General features: G+C 49.5%; 1 protein-coding gene and 2 non-coding genes across 3 annotated transcripts in view; 2 read left to right on the plus strand and 1 right to left on the minus strand.

The window, feature by feature from the left end:
- Window positions 1-800: 800 nt before the first annotated feature.
- Window positions 801-964, plus strand: LOC119437864 (U1 spliceosomal RNA). Its single transcript, XR_005189566.1, has one exon. It is a non-coding gene; the product is annotated as a U1 spliceosomal RNA (small nuclear RNA).
- Window positions 965-4,740: 3,776 nt separating this feature from the next.
- Window positions 4,741-4,904, plus strand: LOC119437875 (U1 spliceosomal RNA). The gene has a single exon (XR_005189569.1). It is a non-coding gene; the product is annotated as a U1 spliceosomal RNA (small nuclear RNA).
- A 7,563-nt stretch (window positions 4,905-12,467) lies between these two features.
- Window positions 12,468-13,831, minus strand: part of LOC119437278 (valine--tRNA ligase-like) — a 103,257-nt gene continuing 101,893 nt past the window's right edge. The window contains exon 26 of the mRNA XM_037704336.2: window positions 12,468-12,671. Within this exon, the coding sequence (XP_037560264.1) occupies window positions 12,603-12,671 (69 nt within the window). The 3' untranslated portion in view covers window positions 12,468-12,602. The remainder of the gene's footprint in view (window positions 12,672-13,831) is intronic.

Genomic DNA, 13,831 nt, shown 5'->3' on the forward strand with positions numbered 1-13,831 from the left:
TATCACAGACGACGAATTCGCCACACTTACGCAGCCCTGTATACCTACAGAACCGAATTTCATGGTAGCAAATCTTCGCGACGACATCGTCCTTTACCGATGCGCTAAGCGATGTGAAATGCAAGGCCAGAAATAAAACGCAGCGTGTTCTCATGAAAACTGACCGTGACAAAGCTTTCCATCCTCCAACGATTCCGTCGACACGGACGGATTAACCGCTTGCCGTGTTTTCTGTGCAGCAGGAATTCCCCAATCGACTTCAGTTCGCCATAGCTCGAATAAACCACGCTGGGATTTCGAACCCTTTTCATGCTTTTTTAACGAGAAGCCGTGCACTGCGCAGCGTAGCTGCATCGATATTTCGCTGTAGAGACATGCTGTTCGCTCCAACCTGTCATAAGGCATCTGTCGGGCTATACTGTACAATTTTTTTCCATGTAGCCGTGTGGTCCGGATCTCGGCGTACTCAACGTTCGTGCCCTATACCCATGTTTTAGGGTTGTCGCAGCTACGACGGCGGCGTAAGTGGCTCCGCCACCAGTCGACGACGCGAAGCTTTACGTTGTCGGAGATCATTTGCTTTTTGTTCGCTCGATGCAATTTATTGAATCTTATATGCATCACTTCGTGAATCTCAATAAAAGGCCCGATGGAGAGACATGAAGTATCCCTACTTTTCCTAATCTAGTGACCAAACTGCTTAAGTGAACGGAATAATTTTTGTCTAGCAACGCGTCCCGAACCGGAACGAGATGGCGCTCTCCACGGAGTGTGGAGGCCGCGCAAGACCTTCCTCAGGCATACTTACCTGGTGCCGGGATAACCGTGATCAACGAGGCGGCGTCCCCAGGGAGAGGCATGGGCATTGCACTGCGCCCGTGTTGACCCCTGCCACTACCCCAAACTGGGGCAGATGGGGCATGTAATTTTTGGTAGTGGGGGACTGCGTTCGCGCTATCCCCCTTCCAATGTGGAATCCAAAAGAAGAACATGTGTATTTCTCGCTCGAGCGGGCGTCCGCATGCCGAGAGTTATGTAATACGCTGATAGCTGAGGAAGGATTTTGCTAGAATGATGAACACTAATATTGGTTGGCGGATATGATCGAACCGTGGAATAAAACGGAGAGGAGCTGGGAGTCGGCTCAAACGCGGCGAGTTAAAATTTAATCTTCCAATACGCAGCAGTGAGCGCAGCGGAAAAAAAAAAAAAAAAAAAAAAACGCCCGTGCACCCCCCTCCCCGTACAGACGGTACACCGGCGAAGCAGAAATTTGCGGCCCCGGTATGAGCCGCAAATGATTTCTTTCCTTCCTTCTGTGCAATGAATTCAGCTCCAAAAACACGATCACAGAAAGGGAAGGATATTTTGAAGACAGGAAGCCGCTCGTCCTGTCTTTATGTTCTTCCCTTTCTGTGGTCATGTTTTTGGAGCCAAGATTCATTACTATTGACACGTGTACTTGTTTATCTTTATCGTGTGACTGCGTTTAACCGTTCAATAAATGTTATCGCTCAGTGGAGAACGCACCTGCATGTATCGGACGTTTCTCGAACGTTATCGATGGTTCTATCCGCGGTCCGTTGTCACCGAACCTTGTGTAATCTGATTGCAAGTATGCGCGACGTGAATTGTGTGGTACTTTCTGCAAGACACGCGCGGGCATCGCCGATTACACTGGAACCTTCGATGAATCTTTTGTAAAGGGCCCCTAAACCACCTCAGATATTTTTTGAACATTGCAAGTAAACAGGCGCATCGAGTTCAGAATGCCGTTACGATCAACGATGCCAAACGCTGCAGCGCTACGCGCCGCGGGCGCGCCACAAAACCCAAAAAACAATGCCGTCCTCCTCCCCTCGCTTTTCCGGTATACCCCAGCGGTCGTCATGATGTCAGCAGGGGGAATCTGGGGATGTCAACGGCGGAAACGATGTCCATTGATCGAACAAGAACCTACGACTTCCGGTTAGCCTGCTAGCAGGTACGCGCGCTCCGTGCTCGTCCTCGCCGTGTTGCTCGCTTGTGCGCGCTTGCGCATCGGTAATTACAGCCCGCAACGCAAGTGCCAAATCGCTCGTGTTCCAAAACAGTCATACTTAGCGGTCTCATTAGCTGCGCGAACAGAGTGTGACAGTGTTTGCCTTTCCAGACGTGCGCGCAACACAAGGTCTATAGCGGCACGCTTCGCATAACACGCACCGCGGCACCGCAGCAACAGCGGGTAGCCGAGAAGCGCCGAGTTCACGTCCACGTTACCGGCACGCTAACTCGCCGCACGCCGTTTGGCATTCGCGGGCCGCCGTTCGACAGCGGTTTTGCTCGCGAGCGACGAGATTTCCTTGCCGTACGTAGAGAGGATGAGATCGGGACTCATTTGTGCGGCAACCTCACCGCCGCTGATCGCTCGATCGACGGCGCCGATATCGTCGCTAGGCCTTTTCCGGTTCCCTTCAAAGCTAAAGCGGACGGCGCTTCGAAATGAATTACCGACGCTCACAAGCCGCAATATTTTATTATCGTTGTTATCGCTCTTCGCAATAATTGTACACAAAGAAGAAAAATACGCTGATATTAGCGGCGCCGTCGGCTACGATGCGAGCACAGCCGAGCCGGTCGTCTCCCGTCGGTAGCCGTGCACTCAGCTGCAGCCGATGTTTTCGTTGCCGGTGGCAGAGGTGCGCAGCTTCGCGGTCGTCGATTGGCCCGTTGATCGTGCAGCGGGCGGGGCGCCGGCCGAACTGTCGTCTACTTTGGACACCTCTCGCGCGGCAGACTGGAGGCTGTATCGTCGTCCGCATATGTGCCGCTAGCATGGCTACCCGTGCCTGAACCGGAAGTAGGCAGTGTTTTGAGAAGCACGTTGGCGATGACGTATGTCACGTGACATTTGGAGCAGCAGTCGGCGAGGAGGAGAGACCAGCCGTAGCGAAGGAAAGAGCGAAACGAGCGAGCGCCGTTTTTCGATCATCAAACGCGTGTAACTCCGCTATTACGGCACCATTTCGAAAAATTATCGCGGCTACGTGTTCGTTGTAGACTCGTGCACAACTGCAACACCACAACTATACATTTCGACCTCTGGGTGGTTTAGGGGCCCTTTAAAAACCGACGCGCTTGATCCGCTGATCAGATTTTCGACAACCGCTGACTGTGTTCGCCGCTATCGTTGTTCTTTGAGTGTAGCCTATTTTTGTGGGCACAAGTTCGCCCAATAAAAAGCTAGTTTCGTCATTCGCAGTACTGCTGCTGCTTTCTTCATCATCACTACTACGTGGCACTATTCTACATGCTTGTTACGTACAAGTCTGATATCTAGTCAATCTTTCTCTGCGTTCCAATGAATCGCGTACGTTGAGCACATGATTCTGCTTCATGTAAAGGAGTCTTTTGTTCGAGATTTTTGTTACAAATACACTCGGATTTGTAGAATCCCACTGGCTGTGATCCCAATCCACACTTCATTCCAAACTTGCACTCAAATCCCCCACTTTGTTGCATATGCCTCCACGCTGAGCAAACTTACGTACTGCAATGAGCATGCAATGCACTTAATATATATGAAAGGCTGTAATGTGTTGGAAATCCTTGACTTGAAGCTTTTCCAAAGGCATAAGAAAGTTGTTAAAAATTTTCATGAGGTGCACAATTATATCATTTTGAAAACAGCTTCCTTGAAAAGTGAAGTATGTTTATATAGGCAAAAACTTATTTGCTTTATCTGTCAGAAAATCAATTAATTTGTGAGCCCATGGTAAATAAAACAAAGAAAACTCCTGCCGCCCCCTCTTAATCAAGCCCCTACATTGACAGGACTTTTTAAAGATATTTCTAGTCAAAGTTTGGTTTCCTGTGAGCATGGTTTTTGCCACATCGTCATTTGTGTGATCTAGCTGCAGAATGGAACCAAGAAATCCCGGAGACGCAAAACACCACAGAATATCACAGACGACGAATTCGCCACACTTACGCAGCCCTGTATACCTACAGAACCGAATTTCATGGTAGCAAATCTTCGCGACGACATCGTCCTTTACCGATGCGCTAAGCGATGTGAAATGCAAGGCCAGAAATAAAACGCAGCGTGTTCTCATGAAAACTGACCGTGACAAAGCTTTCCATCCTCCAACGATTCCGTCGACACGGACGGATTAACCGCTTGCCGTGTTTTCTGTGCAGCAGGAATTCCCCAATCGACTTCAGTTCGCCATAGCTCGAATAAACCACGCTGGGATTTCGAACCCTTTTCATGCTTTTTTAACGAGAAGCCGTGCACTGCGCAGCGTAGCTGCATCGATATTTCGCTGTAGAGACATGCTGTTCGCTCCAACCTGTCATAAGGCATCTGTCGGGCTATACTGTACAATTTTTTTCCATGTAGCCGTGTGGTCCGGATCTCGGCGTACTCAACGTTCGTGCCCTATACCCATGTTTTAGGGTTGTCGCAGCTACGACGGCGGCGTAAGTGGCTCCGCCACCAGTCGACGACGCGAAGCTTTACGTTGTCGGAGATCATTTGCTTTTTGTTCGCTCGATGCAATTTATTGAATCTTATATGCATCACTTCGTGAATCTCAATAAAAGGCCCGATGGAGAGACATGAAGTATCTCTACTTTTCCTAATCTAGTGACCAAACTGCTTAAGTGAACGGAATAATTTTTGTCTAGCAACGCGTCCCGAACCGGAACGAGATGGCGCTCTCCACGGAGTGTGGAGGCCGCGCAAGACCTTCCTCAGGCATACTTACCTGGTGCCGGGATAACCGTGATCAACGAGGCGGCGTCCCCAGGGAGAGGCATGGGCATTGCACTGCGCCCGTGTTGACCCCTGCCACTACCCCAAACTGGGGCAGATGGGGCATGTAATTTTTGGTAGTGGGGGACTGCGTTCGCGCTATCCCCCTTCCAATGTGGAATCCAAAAGAAGAACATGTGTATTTCTCGCTCGAGCGGGCGACCGCATGCCGAGAGTTATGTAATACGCTGATAGCTGAGGAAGGATTTTGCTAGAATCTGCTAGAATGATGAACACTAATATTGGTTGGCGGATATGATCGAACCGTGGAATAAAACGGAGAGGAGCTGGGAGTCGGCTCAAACGCGGCGAGTTAAAATTTAATCTTCCAATACGCAGCAGTGAGCGCAGCGGAAAAAAAAAAAAAAAAAAAAACGCCCGTGCACCCCCTTCCCCGTACAGACGGTACACCGGCGAAGCAGAAATTTGCGGCCCCGGTATGAGCCGCAAATGATTTCTTTCCTTCCTTCTGTGCAATGAATTCAGCTCCAAAAACACGATCACAGAAAGGGAAGGATATTTTGAAGACAGGAAGCCGCTCGTCCTGTCTTTATGTTCTTCCCTTTCTGTGGTCATGTTTTTGGAGCCAAGATTCATTACTATTGACACGTGTACTTGTTTATCTTTATCGTGTGACTGCGTTTAACCGTTCAATAAATGTTATCGCTCAGTGGAGAACGCACCTGCATGTATCGGACGTTTCTCGAACGTTATCGATGGTTCTATCCGCGGTCCGTTGTCACCGAACCTTGTGTAATCTGATTGCAAGTATGCGCGACGTGAATTGTGTGGTACTTTCTGCAAGACACGCGCGGGCATCGCCGATTACACTGGAACCTTCGATGAATCTTTTGTAAAGGGCCCCTAAACCACCTCAGATATTTTTTGAACATTGCAAGTAAACAGGCGCATCGAGTTCAGAATGCCGTTACGATCAACGATGCCAAACGCTGCAGCGCTACGCGCCGCGGGCGCGCCACAAAACCCAAAAAACAATGCCGTCCTCCTCCCCTCGCCTTTCCGGTATACCCCAGCGGTCGTCATGATGTCAGCAGGGGGAATCTGGGGATGTCAACGGCGGAAACGATGTCCATTGATCGAACAAGAACCTACGACTTCCGGTTAGCCTGCTAGCAGGTACGCGCGCTCCGTGCTCGTCCTCGCCGTGTTGCTCGCTTGTGTGCGCTTGCGCATCGGTAATTACAGCCCGCAACGCAAGTGCCAAATCGCTCGTGTTCCAAAACAGTCATACTTAGCGGTCTCATTAGCTGCGCGAACAGAGTGCGACAGTGTTTGCCTTTCCAGACGTGCGCGCAACACAAGGTCTATACATAGTTTGCACGTGACGTCATATCCGCCGCCTGCCCCGACCGTCCGCCATCGCTAGGCACCTCGCTACTAGCCGCTGGCCCGCTGCGTTTGTGTTCGGCGTTCGTTTCTACGTGTTAGCGCCGCGTGTTTGCTTTCGTGAAAGCTTTGCAATGGCAAAAGTCAGGAGCCCTGAATTTTGCCCTTTCTACATGGACGAGCTTGTAGGGCCGACGCGGGCTCGCTACAAAGAAAAGGTCGGAATGTGCGACGGCGTGGACCCATACTAGCTGCACGTTGGCGTGGATAACACACCCGGCCACGACGTACGTGGATATTATTAATTATCTTGTCCCGCCCACGAGCTACGTCACGCTGAACGAAATAAAGGCTTACAAATAGCTGAAGGCGCACAATTACTTCACGAGCGGTTGGATGAGGAAGGTTGCAGCGAAGCGCCTGTCGTCGGGTCTTACCATCATCCTCGGCGAGGTGAGTCAATGAAAGCATATGTTTCTTGGCGTGCGGCAGAGAAAACTATCTCAGTATTTTTTGTGCTGCTTCATTCAGGGAAAGCTTTCTTGCCACAATGGTTCACCTATATGCACTTTTTCCCCAAGCTTCAAAACGTGTGTTCGTTTCTTTCTGCGAGTTTTGGAGCATGTCCGTGCATGTGAATTTTGTTGCGTTAAATAGAAGTAGCCCACTATATTGAAAGCATGCAGACATTCAAATATTGCTTAGCATATCGCTAAGCGAAGCACACATACCAAGAAATGACGATGCGAAGCAATTTGTAGGCCGTTAAAAAAATTGGGGTTTTCCGTGCTAAAACCACGATCTAATTGTGAAACACGCGGCAGTAGAGGGTTCCGGGATAATTTTGACCGCCCAGAGTTCTTTAACGTGCACTACAACACAAGTACACGGGAGTTTTTCAGAGCGGTAAAGGCGACTATGCGTGTGGGAGCGGGCGGTCACCAACCAGTACGGGACTTTCGCTGCCGCCCTTTTACGATCATGCGTGATGTGCAGTGTTTTGGCGTGTTATATACTCGCCCGAAACAAAGTGGCGACACGCACGTTGTTCAGGTCCTTCCGACTTATCCGGGAAAGCCACAGGCACCGACGTTTCTCCGACAGCATTCTTGTGCGTTCGCACTGCCATGTTATTACGTTTGGTGTGGACCTACGCCCGGTTCTGTGTAGCTCGGCTTCGCGGCAGTGGTACCTCTTGTGTGGCAACCGAAAATCGCGCAGATTGGCATGATCACGACGCGAGAAGGAACTTCGGATCAACAACGCGTCAGCGCGCGCAGCCTGCCCCAGCACGCTTCCGCAGGCCCGCAGGTGCCTAAAGATGGCGGACAGGCTCGCGGACCGGTGCGGAAGTGACGGACGTGCAAACTATGTATAGCGGCACGCTTCGCATAACACGCACCGGCACCGCAGCAACAGCGGGTAGCCGAGAAGCGCCGAGTTCACGTCCACGTTACCGGCACGCTAACTCGTCGCACGCCGTTTGGCATTCGCGGGCCGCCGTTCGACAGCGGTTTTGCTCGCGAGCGATGAGATTACCTTGCCGTACGTAGAGAGGATGAGATCGGGACTCATTTGTGCGGCAACCTCACCGCCGCTGATCGCTCGATCGACGGCGCCGATATCGTCGCTAGGCCTTTTCCGGTTCCCTTCAAAGCTAAAGCGGACGGCGCTTCGAAATGAATTACCGACGCTCACAAGCCGCAATATTTTATTATCGTTGTTATCGCTCTTCGCAATAATTGTACACAAAGAAGAAAAATACGCTGATATTAGCGGCGCCGTCGGCTACGATGCGAGCACAGCCGAGCCGGTCGTCTCCCGTCGGTAGCCGTGCACTCAGCTGCAGCCGATGTTTTCGTTGCCGGTGGCAGAGGTGCGCAGCTTCGCGGTCGTCGATTGGCCCGTTGATCGTGCAGCGGGCGGGGCGCCGGCCGAACTGTCGTCTACTTTGGACACCTCTCGCGCGGCAGACTGGAGGCTGTATCGTCGTCCGCATATGTGCCGCTAGCATGGCTACCCGTGCCTTAACCGGAAGTAGGCAGTGTTTTGAGAAGCACGTTGGCGATGACGTATGTCACGTGACATTTGGAGCAGCAGTCGGCGAGGAGGAGAGACCAGCCGTAGCGAAGGAAAGAGCGAAACGAGCGAGCGCCGTTTTTCGATCATCAAACGCGTTTAACTCCGCTATTACGGGCAATGAATGCGATAGCAACACAGCTATGTCATACGAAGTAAGGTGAGCGGCTTTGGTAGCAATATGAATTGTAGTAAACATGACCTGATTAAGTAAGCAGGTGTGCTGCGGCGTAAGTAGACCGACATGAAGAGAGACTCGATGACCACGAGAAGGCGCGTGTGAAACGGTGGTGTTGATGAGAAGCGCTTCCCGTGGGCAGCGCGTGCGAAGGGACACACCTGTAGCGCTGCACTGCCGATCCGGGAAGCATTGCATGTGTAGCGTGCGTTGGAAAATGTGGCCCGACTATTACTAACTGCGGTGTGAGCGCGCACAAACATGAATAGATCACACTGAATGACTGCAGACGACTGTCAAAACGCTGGCAGCAAGCGCATATACGTCGCAGCGGGCGAAGGTACGTGCGGTCTATCGCTTCAACGGAAACTGAGCGGCGAATGCACAGCGCATAAAGGTCAGAACCGTGTGGAGATAAGAGACGGCGCGAGCGAGCGACGAGCGCGGTTGTTGCCCCCCCCCCCCCCCCTCTCCGGCGCTCGCTCTCCGTGACAGCGTGCGTCCCTGCACGCTTCCGCTCGGGCATACGGCGCGCGGCGAAGATTTTATCTATACGGAACCTCACGGCGACGGCAGAAATCCGGTGGAAGTGTCCATATAATTGCAATCGCAATAAAAAAAGAACCGCGGCGTCACGCCAAGGTCGCCGTTTCTGCGTGGCGCTGGAACACGCGTGTACGTGCCGACGTCTCAGCCAATGCTGCGGCTGCAGCGCAGAGGTAAGCAACGGCGGAGGCCCAGTTCGGCGAACGCTCGCTTCAACGGCAGAAACCGAAACTTCAGGGAGCGTAAGGGAGCGGGCTAAGCGGCGCCGGGCCGGCGGGAGCGGCGGACGCGCACGGAGACAGTCGAAGGGCTACGAGGGTGTTGAGAGGAAGGGCGAAGGGAGCCACCGAAGCGACAGAGTTGCAGAGGCCAAATCCGCTTCGCAGTCGCCCTCCTTCGCCACCTGCGACGGTCCGCGCGCGCGCCCGTCGCCTCTTCACAATCACAATCTCGCCGTGCCTGCGACGCCCGCTCCCTCAAGTTTCGTTTTCTGCCGTTATCGCGAAGCGAGCGCGGGCAGTTCCATGGCCCTCGCTCGATATGTGCTTGCGCGCCGCGATATTTCACGAATCGCGCCGTTCGTACGTCGTGCTATGGCGCACTAATATTTCAAAAATAAGTCCTTTTAATTCGAACAAATTTTTGGGCCCCTGCGAGTTCGAATTATCGAGATTCGACTATACATGGAAGTCAATGGGATTTAGGTCGGGACCGCGAAAACGCGACGTAGCAGCCGGGAAAACGCAGCAGCGAGGAAGGTATCAATGGGATCCCACTATTAGAAATCTTTTCTGGTAAAGATAAATTCATTTTTCTTGATATTGTGTAAGTTTTGATGATACGAATTTCGGGAGCTACGAATATTTCACGCGACCCCGCGAGATTCATATCACCGAGGTTTTACTGTAGTGAAGCATGAAATATCGTTATCTTGCGCATCTTGTTTATGTGGTTGCTAATTGACGACACCGTTGTCGCTGCGCTTGTTATTTCGCTTCGTTTCTTTCAAGCTCTTCCTACTGAATCATGTTGCTTTCGATCGCCATTTTCGTGCTTTCATGCGAAAATACAGCCTTTTTGTACAAACATGAAGAGAGTAACCCCAGCATAAGTGGCAACCTCTGGGTCTCTATTTTTTTTTCTAATGCTCGGGCACCCTTTTTTGCCTCTTAGCGCGTTTTTGTGGTCGGAGGTCGGTTCCCAGACGTGCTATTCAAAGGCGCCGCGTGCTCTCGCGCTACAGAGTTGCGAAGAGGGTGACGTCGCGCGTGAGCTTTGTGGCGTCTAAAGGTTTGCGCTCGGCGATGATGATGATGAAAACTTTATTGGTTAAAGGATCTTAAGGGGAGTAAAGCCCCTCCATACACGTTTCGGACCAGTCGGGTTCTCAGTCCGGGACACCCTCCGTGCTCTCTCGATCAGGGATCGTCGTAACTCGAGGTTTGAGCTGGACAGGGCCGCCTCCCAGCCCTCCCACGTTGGCTGTTCTATTTTGCCTATGCTATTGTTTTTTGGCAGGTCCATACCATGTGGTATAGGTCGGCTCTGGCCGCAAGAGTTAGTGAGCCGAGAATGACTCGGGCTCAGTTGCATGCAGTCTGGCCGGGTTGTTGAAAGTTCTGGTTTGCAATTGCCGAAGGTGATTTTCCTCAGATTTATCTAGCCCGTTAGCGCGTTCCGGAAATGTTTTTCTCTCGAGGCGTAGATGTGTTATTTCTGAGAATGAGTTCATTGGAGAGAAGGATCTCAGACCATCGAAGGAGGTCGTAGAAGGATCCTGGGGAAGCAAACCTCCCGTTCGCCCACTGCCGTCCCGCAGTAGGAAGCCACGGTAAAGACTAGTTAGCTCACTCTTTCATTCTTCTGTTCGGTCATTCGTTTGTTCGGGCTATTCGCGTACAGTGACAATCATCGTAATTGTTCCTGCACAACTTTTAATGCGATTAGCCTTCTTAGGGTACTTGAGCCACTTTCCGGGGTCTAATTGCTTCCCTCTCTGTCTATGTCAATGTCTCTAGCAGTTTTCCCGCCAACGTGGGTCACTATAGTGCACGGAGCTGCTGTGCCGAGACCAGGGTTCAAAACCAACCATCGGACCAACTTGCATGACTGCCTATGTGACAATGAGTACGTACCGCTCTTCAATGAACATTTTTATCACCAACTATAGTGTCACTGGGTATCTGCTGCTGGTTATGCATTGTGCTTGAATGACAAAAAAAGTTTAGAAATGTATTCAATGCTAAGTAGAATCCAATCCGCGTCATATATATTCAGACGAACTTGCCTGAATTCACACATGCGCCATGCGTAGACTTTGCGGCGGCGGCGGCATTACAGTATGGCTCAGCGTATTCAGAGAAGTGCAAGAGCGGAGTCCGGTTGCATTCACCACGCGTACATGACACGCTATGGTGGTAAGTGTTTTGCTGTATTGCTTCAGTGCTAATCGCCTTAATGTCGACATTCATTGCGAGATGGGTTCTACGGTTGGACCTATTATGCAAACTAGCGGACAAAATCAAGGGAAGCCATCGAAATCAGCAGGCGTGGCATGCTGTAGAAAAGCATCCTGCTCTTACAAGACAATGCACACAGGCCCACCGCCTGGCGCAAGGGGTTAGTGAACAAAAAATGAATTTTTCAAATTGCACAATTTTGTGGCCATTGACTAATGCAACTCGCATGTTGCACTAATAGAAGTACGCTCCTATGGATATTAAATTCTTTGCCATATCCCGTATTTCATTGACCTTGCGCCCTCAAATTTCCACCTCTTTCAATCTATACAGTTATTTTTGGAAAAACAGCCACTTTCCTGACAATGACACGTTCATCGCCAAAGTTACTGTTTCAAAAACATGAGCACTTATACAAGAGCTGCAGCTCTTGTTTAAGTTGCACAAAACGATGGCAGAAGTGTGTGGCTCTCGGTGGCAGCTATGTATAGAAAGAGAAATAAATGACAACTTCCGTGTTCCTATGCTCACAGGAAGTGGGTCAGGGGAAATCTTTATTGAATGTCCCTCGTATATCACTGATAGATAGGGGCCAGCTTTCACTAGCTAAGTGGGCTGCAACTTCAAGAAGGCTGACAACATAAAATTGAAATTCAAGAACGATGACAGCATAAACTTGCAAAACAGGAGTGCTATTCAGCTTTATTTAAATAAGATGCCGAGGAAAGTAGTAATTGCAAATGATGGCTCGAGCCTGAGGCCTCTGTTGTTCGCTCACTGATTACCATTGTGCGTATATAGCAGCATGAAATGTGGAAAAGCCAACCGACCAACAAAGTTTCGAACACCCATACTGAATAGCACAATAACTGCGGTTAAACATTTGCTCTGCAGTACTATTTGCCAGGATACAGAATTGGTGGCTGAACAATGTAGGTTCCTACTTTGGATCACACGGTGCCATCTAAAGAAGGGATGTCACACAAACAGCAACAAATGGCAACTTACCAGAGGAGAGGGGTATAACTGAAGAAATTGAAAAATCAAGAAGGCTGAGAGCATAAACTTGCAAAACAGAGGTATTCAGCTTTATTTAAATAAGTGCTGCCAAAGCGAGTGCACAATGGTGGAAATACAAAATGTAACCAGAACCAGCTTTTACCAAAAATTCATCTTAGTGAGCTGCTGATGAGCATGTTTAGTCCATAAGCTTCAATGCACACATCGTCTCAGCAATCCTTGCCAACTCCCCTTCGGTCTGGCGGACCTGAAAAACATGAAACACGAAACCACGATGATATACAATAAAGAAATAGCAAAGGTCACGTCTCAATCTTGACATTATTTACAGACTATTTTTTTGAGATAAGGCATCAGCAGCTATAGTGTCTTTTGGAAAATGAGTGGGAATGCCCAGTGGCTCGCTATGCACAATTTTGTGGCCATTGACTAATACAATGACAAGTATGCAGAAACTACTGAACTGCAAAAACTGTCCCGAAATTAATATTAGCTTAACCCCTTCAGCCACCGCGTACACAATTATGGAAGCCAATTTACTACATCAAAAGCAAGAACACTGGCAAAAATAATGACATTTAAAACATGTAGCATACATCTTAAAACACTTGAGAGTGAACCTGCACTGAGTTGGAAAATGAGTTGGTTCCAAATGAGTTGGAAGGTAGACAGCTGGTTGTTTGCTCGGGGTGTCACTGTGCCATCATGAGGTAGCATCACTTCTTTTGTTGTTTTTCACAATGTTTTATGTCAGGCAGCCTTTCTTTAAGTCGCTAAATGCTTTCCAAGTATGCTAGACATGAAAGAGTTGATGTTCTCATATCTGATGTTCCTGTAGAGAGTTCTCACATGAACTTCACATTCTGCAAACTCGAAAAAAACTCAATAAAAACTGAGAATTTTTAATTCAATTTGAAGCTGTATGCTTTTTCACTATTGTGTAGATACAAAAAAATGTGGTGAAACTAAATTTTCATTGAATAGAATTAATTAGCGCTTGAAAGGGTTAAGCAACCACAAGAACATCACAGAGCATTTTTAATTATATTTGTATGAGCAGTTTTTTTGGCGAAATCCATGGCTTCTGCATGAATTTCATCTACTGAAGTCCAGAGATTACTCTCATGGACACTGTAAATTACAGTAAAACCTCAATAATTCGAAGGTCGCCGGACCACGAAAATTCTTCGAATTAAGCGGATTTTCGAATTAACCGAAATGAATAAAAAAAAGAAAACAAGCAAGAACTTGCCGCAAAAAGAAACCATCTTTATTTTCCATGTCCGAGAAAGATTACTCGAAGTAATCACTGATGCGGGATTACTTGGCGCGGTAGTTCGCCGCCCCTAGCGCCATGCTCTCCAGCTGCCTCACAGCACGTAGCATACAAATATCACCCGCACTGCA

Source organism: Dermacentor silvarum, chromosome 1 (assembly GCF_013339745.2).
Source record: "Dermacentor silvarum isolate Dsil-2018 chromosome 1, BIME_Dsil_1.4, whole genome shotgun sequence".
Taxonomy (NCBI): Eukaryota; Metazoa; Arthropoda; class Arachnida; order Ixodida; family Ixodidae; genus Dermacentor; species Dermacentor silvarum.